At 41.8% G+C, this 22367-nt stretch overlaps 1 protein-coding gene across 16 annotated transcripts in view; it reads left to right on the plus strand.

Moving 5' to 3' along the window:
* The window catches only part of iqsec1b (IQ motif and Sec7 domain ArfGEF 1b), a 224462-nt gene extending 205745 nt beyond the window's left edge, over window positions 1–18717 (plus strand). For 14 of the 16 annotated variants that reach the window (XM_074629384.1, XM_074629560.1, XM_074629729.1 and 11 more), the window contains 11 exons: window positions 221–382; window positions 3883–4005; window positions 5988–6154; window positions 6628–6767; window positions 7463–7492; window positions 7720–7845; window positions 7943–8042; window positions 8809–8970; window positions 9076–9252; window positions 10991–11040; window positions 14961–18717. In XM_074629384.1, the coding sequence (XP_074485485.1) occupies window positions 221–382; window positions 3883–4005; window positions 5988–6154; window positions 6628–6767; window positions 7463–7492; window positions 7720–7845; window positions 7943–8042; window positions 8809–8970; window positions 9076–9252; window positions 10991–11040; window positions 14961–15497 (1774 nt within the window). In that variant the 3' untranslated portion in view covers window positions 15498–18717. Of the gene's footprint in view, window positions 1–220; window positions 383–3882; window positions 4006–5987; window positions 6155–6627; window positions 6768–7462; window positions 7493–7719; window positions 7846–7942; window positions 8043–8808; window positions 8971–9075; window positions 9253–10990; window positions 11041–11368; window positions 11918–14960 lie in introns of those variants that run through there. The other 2 variants (XM_074630224.1, XM_074630318.1) reach the window with 2 other exon arrangements.
* Window positions 18718–22367: the final 3650 nt, after the last annotated feature.

Below are 22367 nucleotides of genomic sequence, written 5' to 3' on the forward strand. Positions count from 1 at the left end.
ATTTGTGATCAACACAGCAGAGAAAAGTAGCTCATCCCGTTCCACCTCCTCCCTGCCTGCCTACATAAATCCTGTCCCTCATCTGACACACATTTGGCCAGAGGCAGACGTGCAGCGCTATAATCAACAGATTTTGGATTTCTGTCCTCACTACTTCCCATCTTGTCTCTCTCTCTCTCTCTCTCTCTCTCTCTCTCTCTACCCTCTCCTGTGTCTCCAGGAAACCAGAAAAAGGCATCCAGTATCTGATCGAGCGGAACTTTGTTCCCGACACTCCGGTGGGTGTGGCCCACTTCCTGCTCCAGAGGAAAGGCTTGAGTAGGCAGATGATTGGCGAGTTCCTGGGTAACAGACAGAAACAGTTCAACCGAGATGTCCTCGAGTGAGTTTGCAGCATCTTTTGTACTCTTTGACGTTACTTGTATGTGCAGATGGATCATTTTGCCTCAACTCTTAACTATAAAGGTACATTTATATTATCTATATTTTATCTTCCTCCCTGGAACATAAATCATCATTTAGTTGTAAATACGGTCGCCAGCTTGCAATCTTCACTCATTCAAACAGTCTTTGGAGGTTCTGAGTACGACGTAATGACTCCAGTTACATCCAGGAAATAAACAGAAATAGAATCCACTCAGGAAATTGCTGTGATGCTCAGATAAACATACTCAGATAAACGACTCCATTTATACTCTTCAGTCCTTTTCAAGGTTAGGGTCGGTAATGTTGAGAAACCAGCAAGAGTACGCTGGATTTTACAAATTATCCAACCTATATACCCAGCCCAGTGTTGACAACTCTTTTCCAATGAAAGTAGCTAGCAGCACTAGCTCCAAAAGTCCTTAAATCCAACCTGTTCTCACTCCCAACTCAACTCGACGCACAGAGGCGCCCTTTAGCAACAGTATGTGACGAACCGGGCTTTCAACTAACTCCAATGTAAACCCACCCGCGGCGTTATTCGACCAGGAGACCGCTGTTCGCGTCCCGTGTGAAATAGGGATGCTAATTTTGAAACATTTTCTTAACCAATAACCGACCCTCGTTAACCGATTATTAACTGTTAACCGACAAGATTTGAGCCTCGCATACAGCGGTGTACCAGCTGCAGGAGCACAACAGATATTGGTTGACGGGAGTCCCCAGTTCACCGTCCGGGAGCGTTAACTTAGCAGCTACGATGCTGCGTGTAGTGTCGCGGACATGCAGCCACTTTCCCAGTAAAAGTCTCCACGGCACATTTAGTTTAGTTTAGCAGGTTGTCTGCTGTGTGTCTGCCCGGAGTAACTTTAGTGAGTGTCCAACAAACAGTGTGTGTGTTTGTGCTACGTTAGCAGCTCTAGCATTGCCGGAGGCTTTGTGCTCGCCGCCGCCGCACACGTAGTCTGAGTAACTTTAGCGAGTCTCCGACAGACCGTGTGTGTGTCTGTTGGCGGGGAGTGTGAGGTTGTCGGTGGCGTTCTAGCTGTGAACGTAAGTGAAGCAGTGTGTGTTCAGTTTATACACACCGGAGGCAACTTCCCGTATCCTGCAACTCCAGCTCCGCCTCTTAAGGTGGGCTGTTAAGGTGGACCAGCTTTTCTCCTTAAACTGACGAGTTTTTCTCAGCTTTTTAATTCATTATTAATATTTCTTTTAACCGTTTTAACCGATAGCGTTAATTGGATAAGATGCTTACGGTAAACAACGAACATGACTGTTGTCAGTACTCACAGCTGTCAAGCTAGCAGCTTGTGGAAGACTCACAATGAGTGCCCAGGTAGAGTTCACACAGGTAGGTAGTCCATCTAATAATGATTGACGGGTTATTACAGTCCTACAGCAGCCACAGATACCGAGATTTTTTTCGTTTTTTCTGTCAGAGCATTTGATTTATTGCTTGCTGTCGGGATGTAATTAGTAAAATGCATTTGAAGAACACTACCAACCCTAGCTTTTAATGGGCAAAGGGAGTCCTAAAGATCTTCAGCATTTTCCAGAAGTGATTCTCAAACAGCGCCTCTACTTTATGCTTCAGACTGGACAGACTTATCTGAAACACACTTGAAGCACACACACCAGCAGCACAATCAGAGCCCATTGAGATTCAGTGGAGGATAAGGCCAGGAGAGGTCCGTCAGTGTCAGTTTGACGGGCCTATCTAAAGGCCTCCTTGAGAAAACGTCTATAAATCCTGACGTGCGAGGCATCAAGGTATCGGGGCTCTGGAGCGCCGAGTCACACTCCTCTCTTCAGCGTCGAAAAAAAAAAGGTCTCAAGTCCTTTATTTAAGTAGAAGTGTCAATATCACGGTGGAAACTCAAGGTAAAAGTTCTGCATTCAAGCTGCACTAATCGATATCTTGAAATGTGACAAACCCACAAAGAATGATCACTGACTCTGTAGTTAACCTCGGCTCTACGGAGCTTTTTAGTATCTTTCAGGTCGTCGTTTCTGGTTCAGCCTTGCTGCTCTTATGAAAGTCCTTTCCAGCAGCAGGCTCTGATAAACTCACTGTACGCTACTTGTCCAACACCAAACCACAGACAGACAAAGTTAGGGATGGCTGATGAAATGAATGCAGCATTTAGTAACTAAAGAGCCAGATATTTTTCTCAGGAGTTGACGGACACCAAAACAAAACAGAATATTCCACTTCCATTCATCCGGTTGCCAGAAACAGGACTCCAAATCAATGCTAATGTTGCTCTCTGTCTACTGACTGGGTAAATAGGAAACTGTTTTACCGTAACAAGTAATAATATGTCAAATGTGTGTGTGATGTTGAGCTTGTTGTGGAAATTATCAGTGCTGCTTCAAGTAAAAGAGAATGCAGTAAAACATTCTGAAATATCAAAAGTTAAAGTGGGGATGAAAGTCTTGTAAATACACACAGTTTTTATTTTTCAAAGGAAGGAAAGAAAGGAGGAAAAGAGAGTCTAGTACAGAGAGAGAAACTCTTTAGATGATGTCTACAAGGAATTGTGTCATCGAGCTGAAACAAGGATGTCTTCTGGAAAAGTATAGATTTTGGAGATTTTTACCTTGACGTCAGCAGCCATATTTCTTTCATATTGAATGTGAAAATTAGCAAGAAGCTGTTGCCGTCTGTAGCTGATGAATGCAGTCATACATGCTAACCCTCTCGATTTTTCAGGGAGACTCCCGTTTTTCATCTCTCTTGGTTTCCTCCCGGTGTCACAGTTCTCCCGATTTATGACAAATGTTCACACCATTTTTCCTTTTCCTTATGTCAGCCTGTTTCTGGCGCTGTATAGCTTGTATAAGTCCTTCTGTTTCCACCCGGACGACAATAGAGCTTCACCAAATGTCGGCCCCTCGGTGGAAGAGATGCTTACGGCCAGGGACTGAAATTAGCACCCGTAAATTGTTGGCAGTGGCGGGTGAAATCATCAGGACACCCGCCACTTTGGCGTTGTCAAGTTGTGTCTGAAAGGACCTTCAGTGAGTGAGAGATTGAGAAATAAATGGAGAGTACTAAGGGAAAGAAAAAGCTTAAATAAAATGAATAAAAACAATGTTAGTTTATGCCAGAGATTGACACAAATTCACGCCAGAGGGGCAAATTATTCAGTTTTCTTTCCTGAGTATTACAAATAAAATTTAAATTAGGCCTATTTAACATAAAAATGCTGTTGCAGTGTAGTTCATATTTTGCTATATTCGTTCTTTAAAAGTCACCAGAAAGCAGGAAACAAAGTCTCTGAAACTGGAATTTTGTTGGTTTTGAAATCCTCACATTAAAGGCAGTTATACGTTCCTGAATCTCATGCAGCTTTCCTGAACAATCAAGTTCTTCCTGTTTGAAATGATTGTGTATTTTCCTATCCAACCTGATCTTCCCACTAACCGCTAATTGTGTGGTTTGTTTTTCACCAGCTGTGTGGTGGATGAGATGGACTTCTCTGCGATGGAGCTGGACGAAGCGCTCAGGAAATTCCAGGCTCACATCAGAGTTCAGGGAGAAGCTCAGAAGGTTGAGCGGCTGATAGAAGCCTACAGGTGAGAAACTCAACACATGACACAAGACACATGGTTTCATCATCAAACTAATCACCACAAGTCATTTCATTTTTTCAGCAAGGAGGAATAATGTGATGTTTTTGCAGTAGGGTCTTATATCAATTTAAACTGAGGATTATGTGACAGGATGATCAGTACCGGGTTCATACCATCAACATACCGTGTATGAATAAAGTCTCGTCCACACCGGGAACGTCTGGAGCGACGAAGACTTGTTTTTAAATCTACACTTCCTGCTTTTATTCAAAATAAAAGCCCTCAAACGTTTTTTTCTGTGGACAGAATTCCTTCATTTGTTAACACGAGGCTTTTATTCTGAAATATATGCCGGACAGTGTTGTAGAACATGCAGTGACTTGCAGAGCTCAATGAATGAATATAGTACGGGGTTTTAATTGTGGATTATTACTATTATTTACAAATTACCACACGTTTCTTAACCTTTCTGTCTAAAATAAATCTAAATGACATTTATAATGAAATGAAATGGCCGTTATGACAGGTGAACTCTATGTAGAAAGAAAGGGCTGACAGCAGCAGCAGAAACGGAGCTGGTGTGAACACCCAACGCGGGAAACACACAGCCGCCACGCAACGCAGGGGTGTGTGGGCGGGACCTCGATACCGCGGCACCAGCCTCCCCCCAGATATTTTGGCTTCACTTCTGTACAGTGGGAGGAAGAGGAGACGCGTCGTCCATCTTTATATACAGTCTGTGGTCTGAACACCATTACCCTCTAAAACAGAGGTGACAGAGGTCTTTAACACTCTCGGGCATTAAGAGCATCAGTGCAGCAGCGCAGAGCCATTTTTAAATCCAGACTTTGTTCGAGCAGATCATTGCAGAAACTAATTTAGAGGAAATTACTTGAAAAAGTTGAGGAGAGACGTCCCTCAGGGCCGCTGATGGATGTTGTTTGTAACTCATTTATTTCCTCCAAACCTCCGGTAGAAAGGTGCTCTCATGCCCACAGAGAATTAGCTTCGATCAGCACCGAGGAAGGACATTCAGGCCTCAGTAAACAGCACAGTCACTGTTACATCGGGGAGATAACGATAACGGATCATCTGGCGCTCGCCTGCAGCCCGGTCCAGATATGATCGTGGACTCACTTAATGGTGACTCAGAGAGCTGTGAAACGGCCCGTCTGATGGCTGCAGGCGGTGCCGTCGGCCGTCGGTGGTACTGAATCGTTGTTCTTTTGACTCGAGGCTGTGAAGCATTATTTAAATATTATATGTGACCACAGCTCAGACAGTGGAGAGTTCAATATCAATATCAATATCGATATTCCTGCTCACGAGTAGAACTAACAGGAAGGTTACTGATTTATTTTACCATAAAGGAAAGTCTTCATACTGATGATCTCCCTTAATGGTGATGTTAGTACTGTTAGTACTGTTAGTACTGTTAGTACTGTGTTCTGGTACAACTTAAATTCAGAACAGGATGAAATCATTTTTTGACATTTTTAATTAAAAAAACTATTTTGAACAAAAATCGTTTTTAGACGTTAATTTTGGGGCATTTAAAAAAAATTTAAAACAGAATGAAATCATTTTCAGACACATTTTTTGGACGTCTTTAATTAAAAAAAAAAAAAACAGGATGAAATTATTTTTAAACATGTTCATTTTTGGACATATTTAATTAATAAAACAGGATAAAATCATTTTTGGACATTTTTAATTAAAAAAAAAAAAAAAAAACATTTTCAGACATTCATTTTGGGGCATTTTAAATTTTTTTAAATCATTTTCGGACGTATTTATGGAAACAAAGCTGCCCACAAAATCAGTCTCCCATTCATTGTCTATGGAGCAGCTCCAGACTTTATACTTTTATACGTGATGACATCACAAGTTTGAGACGTACCTGTCTGGTTTCTGGCTTTGAGAGAGAGTCGCTCATGTTCACCAATATTAATTTAACTTTTCTATGTCTGACATCCTCTCCGCAGCCAACGCTACTGCATCTGCAACCCCGGCGTGGTGCGACAGTTCAGGAACCCCGACACCATCTTCATCCTGGCCTTCGCCATCATCCTCCTCAACACAGACATGTACAGCCCCAACGTCAAGCCCGAGAGGAAGATGAAGCTGGAGGACTTTGTTAAGAACCTTCGAGGTACTTTGTCCTCCCGTCCTGCACCACGTCCAGCTTACTGTCTGTTATCTTCAGACGCTACTGTGCCACTCCAAGGATAAATATTCATCTCAAATTGAGTTTTGTGCACGCTTTTTGCCTCGATTAATGGCCGTGTCAATAAAGTATTTATCTTTTTTTTTTGGAAGTCATGGCCAAGAAAGCTTTGCTGTTGAGGCAAATCACTTTTTTTAGTTGCCCTCAACAGATTTCGAGGGTATTAGCAGGAGCTTTGTGGCATGGCTAACTCATTTCTCTGCCTATTGGAGTGTCAGTAATTAAAGTACAGTATTGAGTGGAGGAGAAATGTTTGTCCTCAGAGAGCTAGAAGGACATTTCTGTGAGAAATATGTGCAACGCGGCAGTATGTAAGTAAATTCAGGGGTTCATCAACTCTGGTAAATCTCTGAATTAATCATTAATCCTTCTCTCTCTTCTCTCTCATCCTCTGACAGGAGTGGATGATGGGGAAGACATCCCCCGAGAGATGCTGGTGGGGATATATGAGCGGATTCGCAAGCGAGAGCTCAAGACTAACGAGGACCACGTGTCCCAGGTTCAGAAAGTGGAGAAACTCATTGTTGGAAAGAAGCCGGTGAGTTTGCCCTTGGGCTGCCGCACGTACGAGTGTGACCACTTTTATCTTACCCTCCATTCAGGAGCTGAATCTAACCGCAGCCTGCAGGAGCTAAATTACCCAATGTACCTCTGAGCCGTCACAGAGAGCGCCGGCTTATTCACGGCCAACATTTCTCTATAAACGAAAAGGAATGAAAGAGCATTCTTTACCCTGAACCTACTTTCTTCGCCGTGTGACTCATCGATTCTTCGGGGCCGGAGACCTTCATGCTGAATGACTGTAATATGTCTTTTGCCCCCTAAGAGCCCGCCGGGAAAAAGTGCCCGTCTGACAAGCAGCGTAATAATAAATGAGATAAATGGCCTCGTGCCATATAATCGTGAAGGTGTTTACTCAAAACTTTCCGTCCATTGATGCCCGTCATCAAACTAACTCCACACAAATCAGCAGGAGTCCGAGGGACCTTGACGATGTCATGATGGTAAAGGCTGACGTGCACATTGGAAACACAACATTAGAAGACGGATTGTGACGAGCACATAGATGTTTGTTCTGTGATCCATAAAACTAGTTTTCCTGATTTTAGATTTGGTCCATTTTTCTTGTCGAACGTTAACGTCTTTTCTTTGATGTATCGTGAATTTAATAGTTCCCGTATGTGTTCACTGATCCCTGTGAAATGACTCTTGTATGTGTTTCGCTCTCCGTAGATTGGCTCGTTACACCACGGTCTGGGCTGTGTGAGTATCACTCTCTCTGTCATCTTCGTCTTAGTGTTGAATGGAAATATTTGTAAAATACCCAAAGGCTGTATGGAATAGATGTGTCGTAGGGAGGCACCGATAACACTTTTAGTGGCGTTAAACAAATTTGCATTAACGCGTTGTTATCGCATTAACTTTGACAGCCCCAATAAGTTTATATATATATTTTTATAGTAGGTAATGATGCTGTGTTGTGTGTGCAGGTGCTGTCCTTACCTCACCGGAGACTGGTCTGTTACTGCAGACTCTTTGAGGTACCCGACCCCAACAAACCACAGAAGTTGGGCGTCCACCAGCGGGAGATCTTCCTCTTTAACGACCTGCTAGTGGTGAGGATGTCAGACGTTATTCTTCCAGCACATTGAGAACACACTCACTGGGCATTCACTGAAAGAGTCTAAAACCACTTGCTTTTTTTTCCCACAGGTTACTAAAATTTTCCAAAAGAAGAAGAACTCTGTGACGTACAGCTTTCGGCAGTCCTTCTCACTTTATGGCATGCAAGTGCTGCTCTTTGAGAATCAGTGTAAGTGGCACAGAGACTTTTGTGTGAGCTCTTTATAAAGATGTCAGTGTGCTTGAAACAACTAGTTTGTACGAAAACACGTCTAAAGGCAAAAATGTTTATGGCTGTTCAGAATATTCACACTCCAAGGCTTTTGAGTCACAGGTCAGATCGATGAGCCATAGTTGCATAGCATTGTTGTTTTTAAATTTAAATATTGTTTTTAAATTTAAATGTTGTTTTTAAATTTATACTTCCTGGTTCATGATTACATATGAATTGATTTGATGGGATATCCATGAATTACAAATAAAGTGCATAACTTTTCATAGGTATAGCTACGAACGGTATATGAGAACAGCCTGAGGTATTTTATGCAACAAACGTACTCATTACATTTTACATACTTATTTTAACCCCAACCACAATCTTTTCCTAAACCTGACCAAGTAGTTATGTTGCATAAGTAAACCTATGTTGGAAGTTTATTTTGAAAAGAGACTGTATGCATGTAACAAGCGGAAACTGCCACGCCGTTCCTGACGCATCCAAAACGGACGCTAGAGGGTTACCTAGAGCGTCACAGTTTGAAGCGATGAGTTGGGAGTGACAACGTGTTGGGAGGGAGGAGGTTTCAGTGTTCAACGAGCATTTTGTTTGAAGCTTACTGACACCTTAATGTCATGAGAAGTGTTGTCTGTTATTGAAACAACTCTAATTTCTGTGGACTCTTCCTGGAGATCTGTCTGTTTTGTGAGGTTAAAGTGTTGATATCGTCACTCTTTAGATTATCCCAACGGAGTCCGCCTGACCTCGGCCATTCCCGGAGCTGACATCAAAGTCCTCATCAACTTCAACGCACCCAACCCTCAGGACCGCAAAAAGTTCACCGACGATTTGCGAGAATCTATCGCTGAAGTCCAGGAGATGGAGAAGTACCGGATAGAGTGTGAGTTTCATATTCTTCTCTACGTATCTGTGCTCAACAATTATCATTACTAACATCATTATTATAAGAGAGGTTAACGCTGTGTTATGTGTTTCTCCTGCCCAGCGGAGCTGGAGAAGCAGAAGGGGGTGGTGAGGCCAAGCATGTCCCAGAGTTCAGGGCTGAAGAAGGATACGGGCAACGGCAACCTGAGCCGAGCGAGCCTCGACGACAGCTACGCCATCGGTGAAGGCTTGAAGAGGAGCGCCCTCAGCAGCTCGCTACGTGACCTCTCAGACGCAGGTAAAAAAAATCAGGGGTTGCCATGGTAACGCACTGTCTCATCCCTCTGCTAGACAAAGTAGAGCGTGTATACCCTGAGCTGGACGCTGGCAGGATACCGGTAGCCACGGCGACTGACCTGTCGATGCAGAGTGTCTTAGCGAACACACCCTCTGAGCCGCGGAGCCGGTGGAGCGAGGAGGTAGAGATGGGTGTTGTGCTAATGGGCCCAGGTGTAATTTACTAGAGGCTATCAACCAATAATCCTGCCTGGTGGGGGGGGGGAGGCAGCGCTAGAGTATGTAGGTCAGTGTGATCAATTTGAGCGTCTTAGCGGTAAGAGGAATTAATGTTGTGCGGTTGATTCAGGCGGGGAGTGTAGGGAGTGTAGGGAGTCGCCTCTAACACTCAAACACACTCAGTGACCTCAGCAGGGTTCAGACGAGTGGACGCTGTTTGAATGAGACGCATGTTAGTGTCAGTCTTTATACAGTAGAGCCCAACCAATACTGGATGTTGGAGGCTTATATTTACTTTAGGAGCTGTTTGTGCATCACTCAGTTGAAATAAAGATTGTTTTTGATCACGTAAAAGTGACTTACATTAAAAGGGTAACATCTGTATTTTTCAACCTGGACCCTATTTTCCAAAGTGACTAATGGGGACAACAATATTAGAAACTGGTCCAGTATTGAGGGAGAACGTGTGCTACTCAGCATGTGAAAATAGTTGTACAATGTTTTCTGTAGCTCTGGAGGAGCTTTGTCAAATGTACGGGGCTGATCACGCAGACGTGTCACTACAGGCATTACCGCTTCAAAAAGAAATCCGTCGTGATATCATGACGTGAGATGTGAATTCACCCTTCCCTCTCACATACTCCGCAGCTCTCTCGCAGTCCAACAGCTAGCCACATATACCGGCATCAAAACAGGAAGTACGTGGTAAAGTAGTAAAGCCCGCTTCTTGCTTGATTTGATTGGTTGCCTGGGCTAACTCTGACATCGACGAGTGGCGCAACTACGCGCACGGGGCTGAAAAGTTGACCTGATAATATTTGATCTTTTATCTAAGTGCACGGTAGGCTCTCTGTACCATAGAAGAACAACGTTTCTAGTGACGCGTCTCAGTGTAATCGGGGCCTAAGAAAATAACCCTGATGATGTCATAGTGACCATCGCTTGGGCTTAGAGACTACAAAAAAAATAGAGACTACAAACAGAAAGTCTCATTAGAAAGTGGAAGCGGGGAGTTTGAAAACTGTGGACATTTACCAGAAGGAGAGCGTCTATTAGAATCTATTATTTGGGTGCATTATGGCAAATGTAGTTGTTTTTGGTGAGTCATACTCGGGACTAACATTCAGGATATCTCGGTTTTGGCCCTTCTTTATTAAAATGTGTCTCTTGTGAGTCTTTCAACTCGATGGATGTGAAATGCTATATTACCGGAGTCTCCCTTTAATGGGTCTCCTGCCAGCTGTGTAGAAATCTTCCAGACTGAGTGATCCCAGAGGCTAGCGTTGTTGTTGTGGAGTTGTAGCAGAGCCTTGCTTCTTCCCTTTCCTGTAGTCCTTATTGGCCTCCCTCTGCCAGTCTGCTGCTAGCTTATAGCCATGTGCCACTATCGTCACCTTAGGGTGCTAGCGCCCCCCCCCCCCCCCCCCCCCCCCCCACCTCCGAACTAGACAGAAGGGATGTGTGCACCTTCCCGTGTTAACCAGGCGTGTCTAATCTGTCATGTTACATGTTCTGGGCAGGCAAGCGTGGGAGACGCAGCAGTGCAGGATCACTAGACAGCAATATGGAAGTAAGTAGGACGCATCTGATGCCGAGCTGTCCTCTGACTTTACGTTGTTCTCTCTGAACACTGTTTCTGTCTCTCTGTAGTTTGAGTTGTTTTTGATTTTTTGTTCCTGTCTTGGTGGTGTTTTTGTTGTGAGCACCTCGGTCACTGTGCATGCAACGGGAATGATCCGCTGTGGCTGTTAACCCTCGATGTACGCAGCATGACACCACTAATAATACTGCTGACTCTGTGTGGATGTTAGACGCTGAGTCATCCTCTCGTGTAGCGGGTTAGTTTTACCTGAATGTCCCTTTTGTTGTTCACTCAGAGTGAACTGTGCTTTTGTCAGTTCCAGCTACTGCATGCTCACACAGTCTGAGGTGACCGACTCGCACTGCTTCCTTTCACTGACCCCTGACCTTGACGAGAAGCTCCTCCCAGCGGCGTGCTGCAGTGAAAGAATCAGAGCATGGAGGCACAGATGTTAAACATTTCATATAAACTCTCTCCAGTCAGACGATCTGTCTCCTACGGGGACAAGCTGAAGAGCCCTGTGTGGTTGTAGTTAGAATCAGAATCAGAAATACTTTACAGCAAGCCGGTTATTATTGTGAAATCAACTTATATCGCCCTGAAGGGGTTTTATTGTTTCACAACAATGACTCACTGTCTGTACATTATCCCGCTTATTACACCGATACTAACTTAAGAAATCAATAATTTGACACCAAAAAAACGGTCCTCCAGAGACCGACATCAGAACTACGGGTCTGCTATACATAGCAACGGTCTGTTATACATTGCAACGGTCTGTTATACATAGCAACGGTCTGCATTACATAGCAACGGTCTGTTATACATAGCAACAATCTGTTATACATGGCAACGGTCCGTTATAGCAATGGACCGTTATACATAGCAAAGGACCGTTATACATAGCAACGGTTTGCTATACATAGCAACAGACCGTTATACATAGCAACAGACCGTTATACATAGCAACGGTCTGCTATACATAGCAACAGACCGTTATACATAGCAACGGCCCGCTATACGTAGCAACAGTCTGTTATACATAGCAACGGTCTGCTATACATAGCAACGGACCGTTATACATAGCAACGGTCCGCTATACATAGCAACGGTCTGTTATACATAGCAACGGTCTGCTATACATAGCAACGGACTGTTATACATAGCAACGGCCCGCTATACGTAGCAACAGTCTGTTATACATAGCAACGGTCTGCTATACATAGCAACGGACCGTTATACATAGCAACAGTCCGCTATACATAGCAACGGTCTGTTATACATAGCAACGGTCTGTTATACATAGCAACGGTCTGCTATACATAGCAACGGTCTGTTATACATAGCAACGGTCTGCTATACATAGCAACGGTCTGTTATACATAGCAACGGTCTGCTATACATAGCAACGGTTTTGTAATAATATTCTATAATAATGTAACACTGTGAAAGGAGACTTTATTTTGGATACTTCATGTACATTCTGCTGATAATATTATTGCACTTTTACTTAACTGACAATTTGAAATCAGGACTTTTACTTGTGATGGAGTATTTTTTAGACTATTGTATTCTTACTTTTACTGAAGTAAAGGATCTGAGTACGTCAGATACAGAAGTATCGGCTGTCGTACCGGCAGACTACAGAGCAGCTTCTCCCCTCAGGCTGTGAGAGTCCTCCGCTCGTCCTCCGTACGCCAGCGTAAAAAATAAAAGAACCTTAAACCTTAATAGTGTAGTTTGCATGTCGTGCATGGCTCTGAAAGATTGGCTTCATTTCTTTAACATGAACCTTTGTTTTGATTGTTCATCTTGTTATTCTGTGTTACTGTGCCTCTTATACAAAAAACATCCTATGAAGTTGTTTTTTTTGTTTGACTTGCTGAGTGGGAATTTAGAAACATCAAAACCCATCAGTTAACTCAGCGGTGCACTCTCGCTGAACCCCAACTTGACAGTTGAAAACGGTACTGCATGCAAATGTGAGTACTGTATATATACAGGCTGCAGCTTCAGATTGTTCTCTAAAGTCTCCAAAGTGTGGGGGGGAATTAAACCTTGGGAAAGCAGATATAATTGTGACAGGAACTCACAACAAACAGCATTTAGTCTGAAGACTAAGAAGCAGTGTGTCTGCTCGCGACAGTGCCGATACCGCGGGCTCCGACGAGCTCAGCACGCCGAGCCCCTGAACCGTTCAGAGAGAGTCGACCGTGAGATGTTAGCACGGATAGACAAACAGAGGCAGCCAACCAGAAAAAGGAAACAGAGAAGCTGTTTTTCCACAAGGCAACACAAGCAGTCGTGTGAGATTTGAGATGAGCTGTAGATGCTTCATGCAGCTGGTGCTGCTGTGTAGAGCAGGGGTTCTCAACGTGGGTTGTCAAATTAGATTTGCTCATGTATAACTAAAATCAAAATAACACACTTAAAGCTGGCCCACACTAAAAGATGTTTCAAATCTTAACAGATGTGTAAAATATGAGAGAGCCCACACATAACGACATGTTGTGTTACATTGAACAGTTTTGTTCCTGTAATGTTTGGAGAGCAACGATTTGGCCAAAACAGCCAAAACAGCCAAAACAGCACACACTAACAGATTCATTCATCAACAACAGTCCCCACTAAATAAAAATGGAAATATCGCAAAATCTCTCACGATCAAACGTGACTTTAGTGTAAACAAACATGGCAGACGACAGCAGGAAGAATTAGAGATGTTAGTTTTTACTTTGTACTGAAAATTCCTGAAGGATGGATGAAGTCATGGAGGCACGTTAAAACAAATCGACAAGTCTGTCCTCCATCTCTGAGCTCCATCTTATTACTTTATGCTTCACGTTTAGCATTAGCTCATGCATTAGCCACGGCCGCGATGACGGCGCTTCAGTCAGCTTGTTCTCTATCGTTCTTTCCCACGTGACCGCGTCATCGTCTGACCTCTGGGTTCCCCACACACAACAGGATATCCCATCGTAAATATTGAACATGTTTAATATCTACGATTTGAAATCGGTGCGGCCAGGATGGACTTCAGAGCTGACCGGGGATGTAAAAAACACTGTTAACATACCTCACACCACAGTAACATCTGGAAAGATCATCTTTAGAACCATCAAACTATCAGGGCTTTACTGACGATTGTCGGGAGGAATTAGGTCCAAAATCGGCTTGATTCTCGTGTCGTGTTTATCCGGCATTACTGGATCATTTACAAAAGTCTGTCTATAAAACTATTTAAAAAGGTATATTTTTTGCTACTTAATAGCTAAATCTAACAAGATATTCTGCTTTAATCCACATTTGTTAACGTTTAGCCTTTCAAAAAAACCATTTTCACTGCGGTCAAAAACCTATTTGCTCTCCCGCTTGACGCACACAACGGGAGGCCTGCACCTGTATTAACGGGAATCTAACAACACTATAAATTACATTTATTTAGCCACAATATCACTATTATAGTAAATCAAGTTGTTACAAAAAAAGAGGTTATATTATGTATCTCTGCCGAATCAATTAAGACGTCATCACTTTATTTATGTTGAAATAATTATGTTAAAGAAAGTTGATTTAATAAAGAAGAGTAACTCATTTACTTCACTGAATCTGTAATATTATATATAATACAGCTTTTCTTAGATACAAGTAGGGACTTCAAGGAAAATAGGGTGGGAACATCTGGTGTAGAGGATTCAACAAGCCTGTGCACACTCTAGAAGCTGAAACCAGAGGGGTGATGGGTTAATGGGTTTCTCTCTCCATGAATACGTCTTTTAGTCCTTAAATAAATGGTGAAATTTGAATCTGCAGCGAGTATACCTTCAGTATTTATCTGCTGCTTCCCACTGGACAGCCAGAGTAGACTGTGTGTCTCTGCTGTGATCTGACCGTCCTCTCTCTTGCAGGGGTCCATCATTAGCAGCCCTCACTTGCACCGGAGACCCCCCTCCAGCGCTCGAGACTGCCCGTCCCGCCACAGCGGCCAGTCCCTGCCCAACTCCTCTTCGCTGCTCGGCACGTTGTTCGGCACCAAGCGGGGGATGAAGTCCCCCAGCCCGACCCCGCAGGCCTTGCACCCCACCCTCATCTCCCACACCCCTCACCCCGCCAACCTGCACCACACGGCGCGGTCGGAGACGGACGCGGCGCACCACGCACAGTTCTGCCATCAGAACCCGCCGCCTTACCACCACCACCACCACTACCACCCGCCGGCCCACCTGCAGCACCCTCCGCACCAGTACCACCCGCCCCCTGCTCCTCACGGCCAGCAGCAGCCGGCCTACCCGCCCCACCCTCACCCGCAGCACGGCGGAAGCCACGGGAGCCACTCCTCCCACCCCGCCCACGGCCTCCACCACCACGGCCCGCCACCGGCGCCCTCCCAGGCCCCCGGCAGCAGCACCAAGCCCAAGCACAGCGGCATCAGCACGGTGGTCTGAAGTGCACCGGGGCTCTCTGACTGAACTTTGATTTTACTAGGAGACGGTCGCAGTGTTGCACCGTCGGTCTGGGGATGTGATGACACCCCGAGCCGCCTTCGGCATTGTTTTGTTACTCTCATCACACGGGGGGGTTATTGAATATAAACACATTTCCTTTCCGGTTGCTCCTTCCATCTCATTTCAGTCACGTCTGACAACAACGCAAGAGCATGCACAAAGACCACAACTACTGTTTCTCCTCAGTCAATTAAAGGAACAAATATCTTGCTTACTAGTATTTTACAGAAGAAGTAAATAGTAATCTTGACTTTAAAGTGATTTTATCTCGTGTGTTTGGCTAAACAGACAGACAGACAGACAGACGGACGGACAGATGGTCATCCTCAGCCGTACAGTAGCCGTACGAGTATTTAACGTAGCGGTAGCTCACAGTGCACTGTGATGTCTCTGTTAGCAGTGATTAAATGTGCCAATTATTGAAGCATTTACCAATTTAGTCACGACGATCGCTTTATGTATATTGTGCATATAGTATTTTGTAAAATAATAATATCAACTGTTATTATTATAATTCTTATTATTATCACAGAATAAACGGTAAACTCTCAGTATTAAACTGGCACATAAGGTGGCGTAGTGAAACTAAATCATTAGTTCCATGTAGGCGGTCCAGTGAGCTGGGATACTACTACTACTGTGTACGGTTGCCTTTGAGTTACAAGATTGTATTCTCATCCACTGCTCTCGTCTTTGGTTCGGAGTCGTCTCTCCAGCTCCGGAACAAAAAAAATTAAAAAAGGCAGCCACGGCGAGCTGCCGAGCAAACAGATTCATCTGAATGTCCGCCATCAGTTTATTTTTTTAAACTATTTTTTTAGAGTCCAATATGAAGCGCTCTATGGTAGGATTCTTCAAGTCCGTTCTGCAGGAGGAGGACTGGGGAGGAGGTTTTTCATGGAAACTGTGTAGCAGGGAAACAGCACCAGGACTGTTAAAGTGTCTCCCCTGATGTGGAAGCTCTCAGCTGGCTGAGTGTCCCTCTTTGAGTCGTCGTCTCAGCGCCATTTACTCCCTCCGTCTGACTTTTTCTCCCCTCGGATGTACAGAAATCAATAATTATCATTCTGTGATGATGGTGATGGCAGTTTTATATCAATCATCTTTGTGACATATGATGGGATGGCTGACGGCCGTCCTGTGCACAGTGTGCAGAGCGGAGGCAGGGGTGGCTGCTGGGTATGCTGGAGCACAACATCAGTGATAGACGCAGCACTCGTTCTACTTAGTTGATATCAACGGCAGTCTGTATCTGCTTAAAGACTATGAGATGGATTTTTTTTTTTACTTGTGTGTGCAATATGTATTTACTTTCTTGGTGGTTGTTCCATTTGGTTTAGTTCTGTTAGTGTTGTCTTCTGTCCCCCCACAACATCCTTTGTCATTTCCTCCTCAATGTTTTGGTGAAGTATCCACGTGGATTTGGAGGGACACACTGATAAATAATAATTGCATGTAACAATGTATTTCGAGGCTATTTTCTAACTATTGTGTATTCCCAAACTATTATCAGTGTTCCAGTCGACAGTTAACATTAATGGTAGAATAGTTTTGACTTCTTCAATTACAGCTAACTGAAGTCGGCTATGTGTCCGTGTGACTCCAGAGGATAACCGAACCCTGTATCGTCTCCTGATCCACATACAGTAGTTTAACTGGATCTGTAGTGTGTACGACGGTATAGTTACAGCTGTGAGAGGAAAGGTAGAGCGGGTGTGACGGAAGATGAAATCAGAGTATAATGAATGGATCTCTTATTATATCTTCATATTTATCATCTGTCTCTGTCGATGGCTCTACACATTATTACTGTTGTCAAGTGATATCCAGTAGATCTTAAATACTTCTCTCCTCATGGTTCTAGTTATCAAGGTACCACTCTCTGATAAAGTACCCTTTATAAAGGGTGGATAAGTTAAAGGTGCAGTGTGTAGGATCTGGCAGTATCTAGTGATGATAATATATTTTCTGTTTCTGCCAATAGATCCACCTAAATGCTACACACTGTTCCTTTAAAATATTTGCCATGGTCCAAAATGTATTTTGCAGGCTTTATTATGAACTCTAGACTTCTCTAAAATCTAATATTGTAATTTGACTCTGATCTGTGTGAAATATACAGCATCTAATCCAGCATAGTTTAGGTTGTACGGAATCCAAGAAGTGCCAATACTGCATGGTCATTACATTTTAAATCAGTTGTATACCAAATTGAATCGTCCCAGCACAACCAATCACAAAGTCTGATTATTAACTAGTTGTTATGGGATAATGGTGCAAACACCAGCCAAGACGAAACACGTAGCTTTTTTAAATATTAGCCAGAGTTATGTCGAATCAGAGTGTTTTCAGTCACAACCCACCGGTTCCTTCAGACGACTGATCCATATTAAAACCTGTCCAGATCCCGCGTGAGGTGCTTCGTTGCATGCCATTGATGCCTACCGTTTCTTTTTTCTTTTCTTCTTCTTCTCTCTTTTTTTAAGTGTTGTTCTGTTAAGCGGCGGGTTTTACTCGCCCCCAAACTTCCAACGTAGCTTTGATTTCTCTGACTGATGCTTGTTTACATTTAGATGATTTCTGACCTACTATAGTGTGTCCTTTTCATTTAAAGTTGTGTCACTCTCCTCCGGCATGCATCTCACTTCTATACTCCCACTGTACAGTATAAAGACACGGCAGGAAGCTGCTGAGTGTAAATAACAAATCCATCTGGGGGAATCTAATGTTGACGAAGAGGCTCTGAACGGAAGGAGGGAGGGTGGGGTAGTATGGAATGAGAAAACATATGTAAATAGTCTGTACATAATTATTATTATTATTATTACTACTACTGCTCAATGTCTGCAGTTACATTGAAGGTGCATTCCTGCTCCCTCTGATATATTTACATAATCATCGACTGCTTCTCTCTGCCTCCGACGGGACTGAATTATCATAGGATCTAGAGATGAACGGCCAACTCGGCTTCTGACTTGTTTCCTGAGACGCTCCTGTTCTCTCACACTCACAGCCCTCTTTTCGAGTCAAATGGACGGGAGGAGTGCTCTTATTTTATTATGCATTCTGTTTCTAAGTAGACAAAAACCCCTATTGATGTAAAACTAGTACTGTGACGATGTTGAGAACGCAAAATAAAACAATATATTGTAAAACCTGAGCTGAGTGTCCCTACTTTGTCAAAGAATGCAGTTTCTTGGTGTCACTTGAATGACTGAGAATGTCTACGATGTCTATCGAAACACACGTTCTAGAGGCTTTTCTACCTGTTTCTTCTTCTTGGTTAACCTTAGGGTTATAACTAGGGCTGTCAAAGTTAACGCAATAATAACGCGTTAACACAAATTTGTTTTAACGCCACTAATTTCTTTAACGCATTAAGGTAACTTGTGATTTTTACCTCGTAGCGGGCTCAGTTTTAAAGGTAGAGTGAAGATACTGGTATCATATTAAACTAGAAAACCTGATACCAACTAATAATATATTATCCTAATATATATATAGTATTTAGGGTTAGGATAATCCTCCAATGAATCAGTGTAAATCAATGGGATTACCACAAAAGCAGAGCATTAGCCAGGATTTTAGAAATACTGATTCCAAGTTTCCCTATCACAGGGGTCAGCAACCTTTACTGTCAAAAGACATAAAGAAATAAAGTCAGAATATTACGAGAATAAAGTCGTAATTTAACGAGAATAAAGTCATAACTTTACGAGAAAAAAACTCGTAACGTTACGTAATAAAAAGGCTTGATATTACGAGAATAAAGTCATAATTTAACGAGAAAAAAGTCGTAATATTACGAGAATAAAGTCATAACTTTACGAGAAAAAGTCGTAATATTATGAGAATAAAGTCAGAACTTAACGAGAATAAAGTCAGAACTTTACGAGAAAAAAAAGAAAATAACACGTAAAATTCCTACTTTATTATATTATGACTTTATTCTTGAAATCTCAGATTTATTTTTTTCCTCAATGTGGCCCTAATACTCCGTCGTACCTTCGTACCATAGACCTAAAACAATGCTAAATAAAAATGAAAATGTAAACAAAAAAAACAGGAATAATTCTGGTGGAGTTAATGAATCTCATTATTCATTTATTACCTAAGACAGTCAAAGTAAAATATATTACACCTAAAAATAACATGCCATAGTCAGCCCGCAAAACCTACGATGTGTCATTTGTGTGTAATTGTAAGAATGGAAACTCCTCCTCAGGTCAGTAAAGGTCAAGCCTAACCTTTCATGATACAATCAGTGACATCTTTAGTTAGACCCTCCCTGCATCTCTGAAACTCCACACCCAATGTTTATAACGTAGACTTTCTGTCATGTATGTGGAGCATATTCTGGTCTCAAGCTGAGGTAACCCTGAGACAACACAGAGGACATGACATCTGTGTCCTCAGTAGCTATACGGCCTTGTTTGTTTCACTCCTCTTTTAGCGATCCAACAATACTTCAGGGTTACCGAGGCGTCGGTATAAACCTAAACAAAATGCTCTGGAAGTCGTCACTGCAGCAGCAGCAGCAGTCGGGCCTCCGCTGATTCTCCTCTCGGCCTTGGCTGGCCGGGCTGCCTGACTGTGGCGGACTGTGGCAGACTGTGGTAGGTGGTCTGAGTGACAGTTTGCCCCGTTTGTGTGTCCGGCCCTCGAGGTTGGAGCTAAAAATAGATTCCCAGCTTTGAGGGGCCACATCCTCCGTGTCAGCAGGACGACGTCATCATGCGGCTGGGAGGGACCATGCTCAGGGCTTCACTCCCTCTGCCAGCAAACAATGGTTTGGCATTACATCACCATCATGTTCTGGTGATGGTGATGTTGATAATATTCAATGTTTACTATATTATATCATTTATATTTATCCTCTGTGGGGTTGTAGTGGACACGCCAGAGGAGCTCAGGACAACAGGCCTTTTTAACAGCAGACATTTTGACATGTCATAGCAGGTAAACACAGGTGTAATTATTAATTAATTATCATAATCACATTTTTTTTTTTTAAATACTTTTCTCAAAAGGACATTATGGACTCGTCATGGACAATAGCGAAGATGAATTTCTGGTTTATAAAATTCTTATTCTTTGGAAATTGTATTTACACAAATCCAAGTATATGAAAGTGAAACTACAGGTTTAGTGTATTTCATAATGAGTTTGAAAAATAAGAATGTAATGGAACTTTTTAGCATAATAGAAGAATATCATTTACAATAAAAATCCCTGGCCATTAAATTGTGTTTTTTTTATTTAATTTTGTTTATTTGTTTTTATTTAATTTTATGTTTATTTATTTTATTTGTTTTAATTTTAATTAAAAAAATGTTGCATGCATCTGATCCTATTGGTCTAATGTAAAGGTCTTTAAGCCATGTTTCTACGTAAAAAATGGTTAAATAGAATAAATAAAATAAAATGTATATAGGGAGAGTAAAAAATAGAGTAAAAAAAATAAAGTGTAATATATATAAAATGTATATATGGCCCACCTAAATGGAACATGACCATTATTAATGTTATTAATCACACCTGTATTTACCCTGTTCTCAAGTGTGTGTAGGTGTAAGTCATCCTGGACATGTGTTTATGTCAACTGCTGTATTTTTCTATCTTATATCGTATGTTTTAATTTGTGTTTTTATGCATGTTACAGCATAAATTGCCCACTTGACATAAATATTAAATTAACTTGACTTATAGAACTTTACATTCAGTGATAGAGTATAGAGTATCATTCTTATTTCTGTTTGTAGATAGCCTGATATTTTTTTTATTTTTAAAGCATTTTAATGTGTTTGACGCTGAATGTTTTTGTCGTTTTAAGTTCCAACTTCATACAGTTTTATATATTTATTTTGCCTCTACTGTTAATAGTTCCTTGGTATATGGCTCCACCAGGTGGAAGCCTCAAGCCACTGCTATGCTGGTATGCTGCGTTCAGGTGCTGTCAGAAATATCAGTGTAACAAGGCAAGCATCCTCTACTTATTGTGGAGGAGTTCTATTATTATTATTATTATTATTATTGTTATTATTGATAATAATAATAATAATAATAATAATAATACAAATAATAATAATAATAATACAAATAATAATTTAGTTAAATTTTTAGACCTAATCTATTTAAATGTGAGTAGGCTACTTCAGCATTTCCCCATCAGAATATGTTTTTCTGACAGTATGGAGAAGACTTAAAAACAAAATAAATCTAGGTGTTTTAGGCTAAATCTTCGTGTTGAGAAATAAAATGTACAGACAATATAATTTATCTGAGTAAATAGAATATTAAATATTCAAAAACAGATTTTGTGAAGAATTTTATTTAGGAGATTGAAATTCCTGTCAATAATAGTGATATTTATGTATTTGTATTGTATGAAATTTGCTGGAAATATCCTCTCTTAAAATAAAAAAAAAAGAATTAGCAAGGACACATGTATTTATTTCACTTTTTGTAACAGTTTTTTCCCCAGGCCATCAGACTTTTAAATAGATAATTCATACGACACCTTCTCACTCAAAAAGTACCTCAATCATATATCTTATACTGTTTATACTGTATATGTTCTTCATGTATATGTTGTTAATATGCCTTGTACAGAGTATTTCCTTTTATTATTGTAATATAACTTATTATTTTTAATGGAGCTTCCCAGCAAAAAGCATTTCACATGATTGTACCTGTATAACCGGCGTGACAATAAACATCTTGATTCTTGAATCTTATTGTTCAAAAACAAAAACAGATTTTGTGAAGAATTTTATTTAGGAGATAGAAAATCTTATATTATATATATAT

The sequence above is a fragment of the Sebastes fasciatus genome, chromosome 1 (assembly GCF_043250625.1).
Source record: "Sebastes fasciatus isolate fSebFas1 chromosome 1, fSebFas1.pri, whole genome shotgun sequence".
Lineage (NCBI taxonomy): Eukaryota > Metazoa > Chordata > Actinopteri > Perciformes > Sebastidae > Sebastes > Sebastes fasciatus.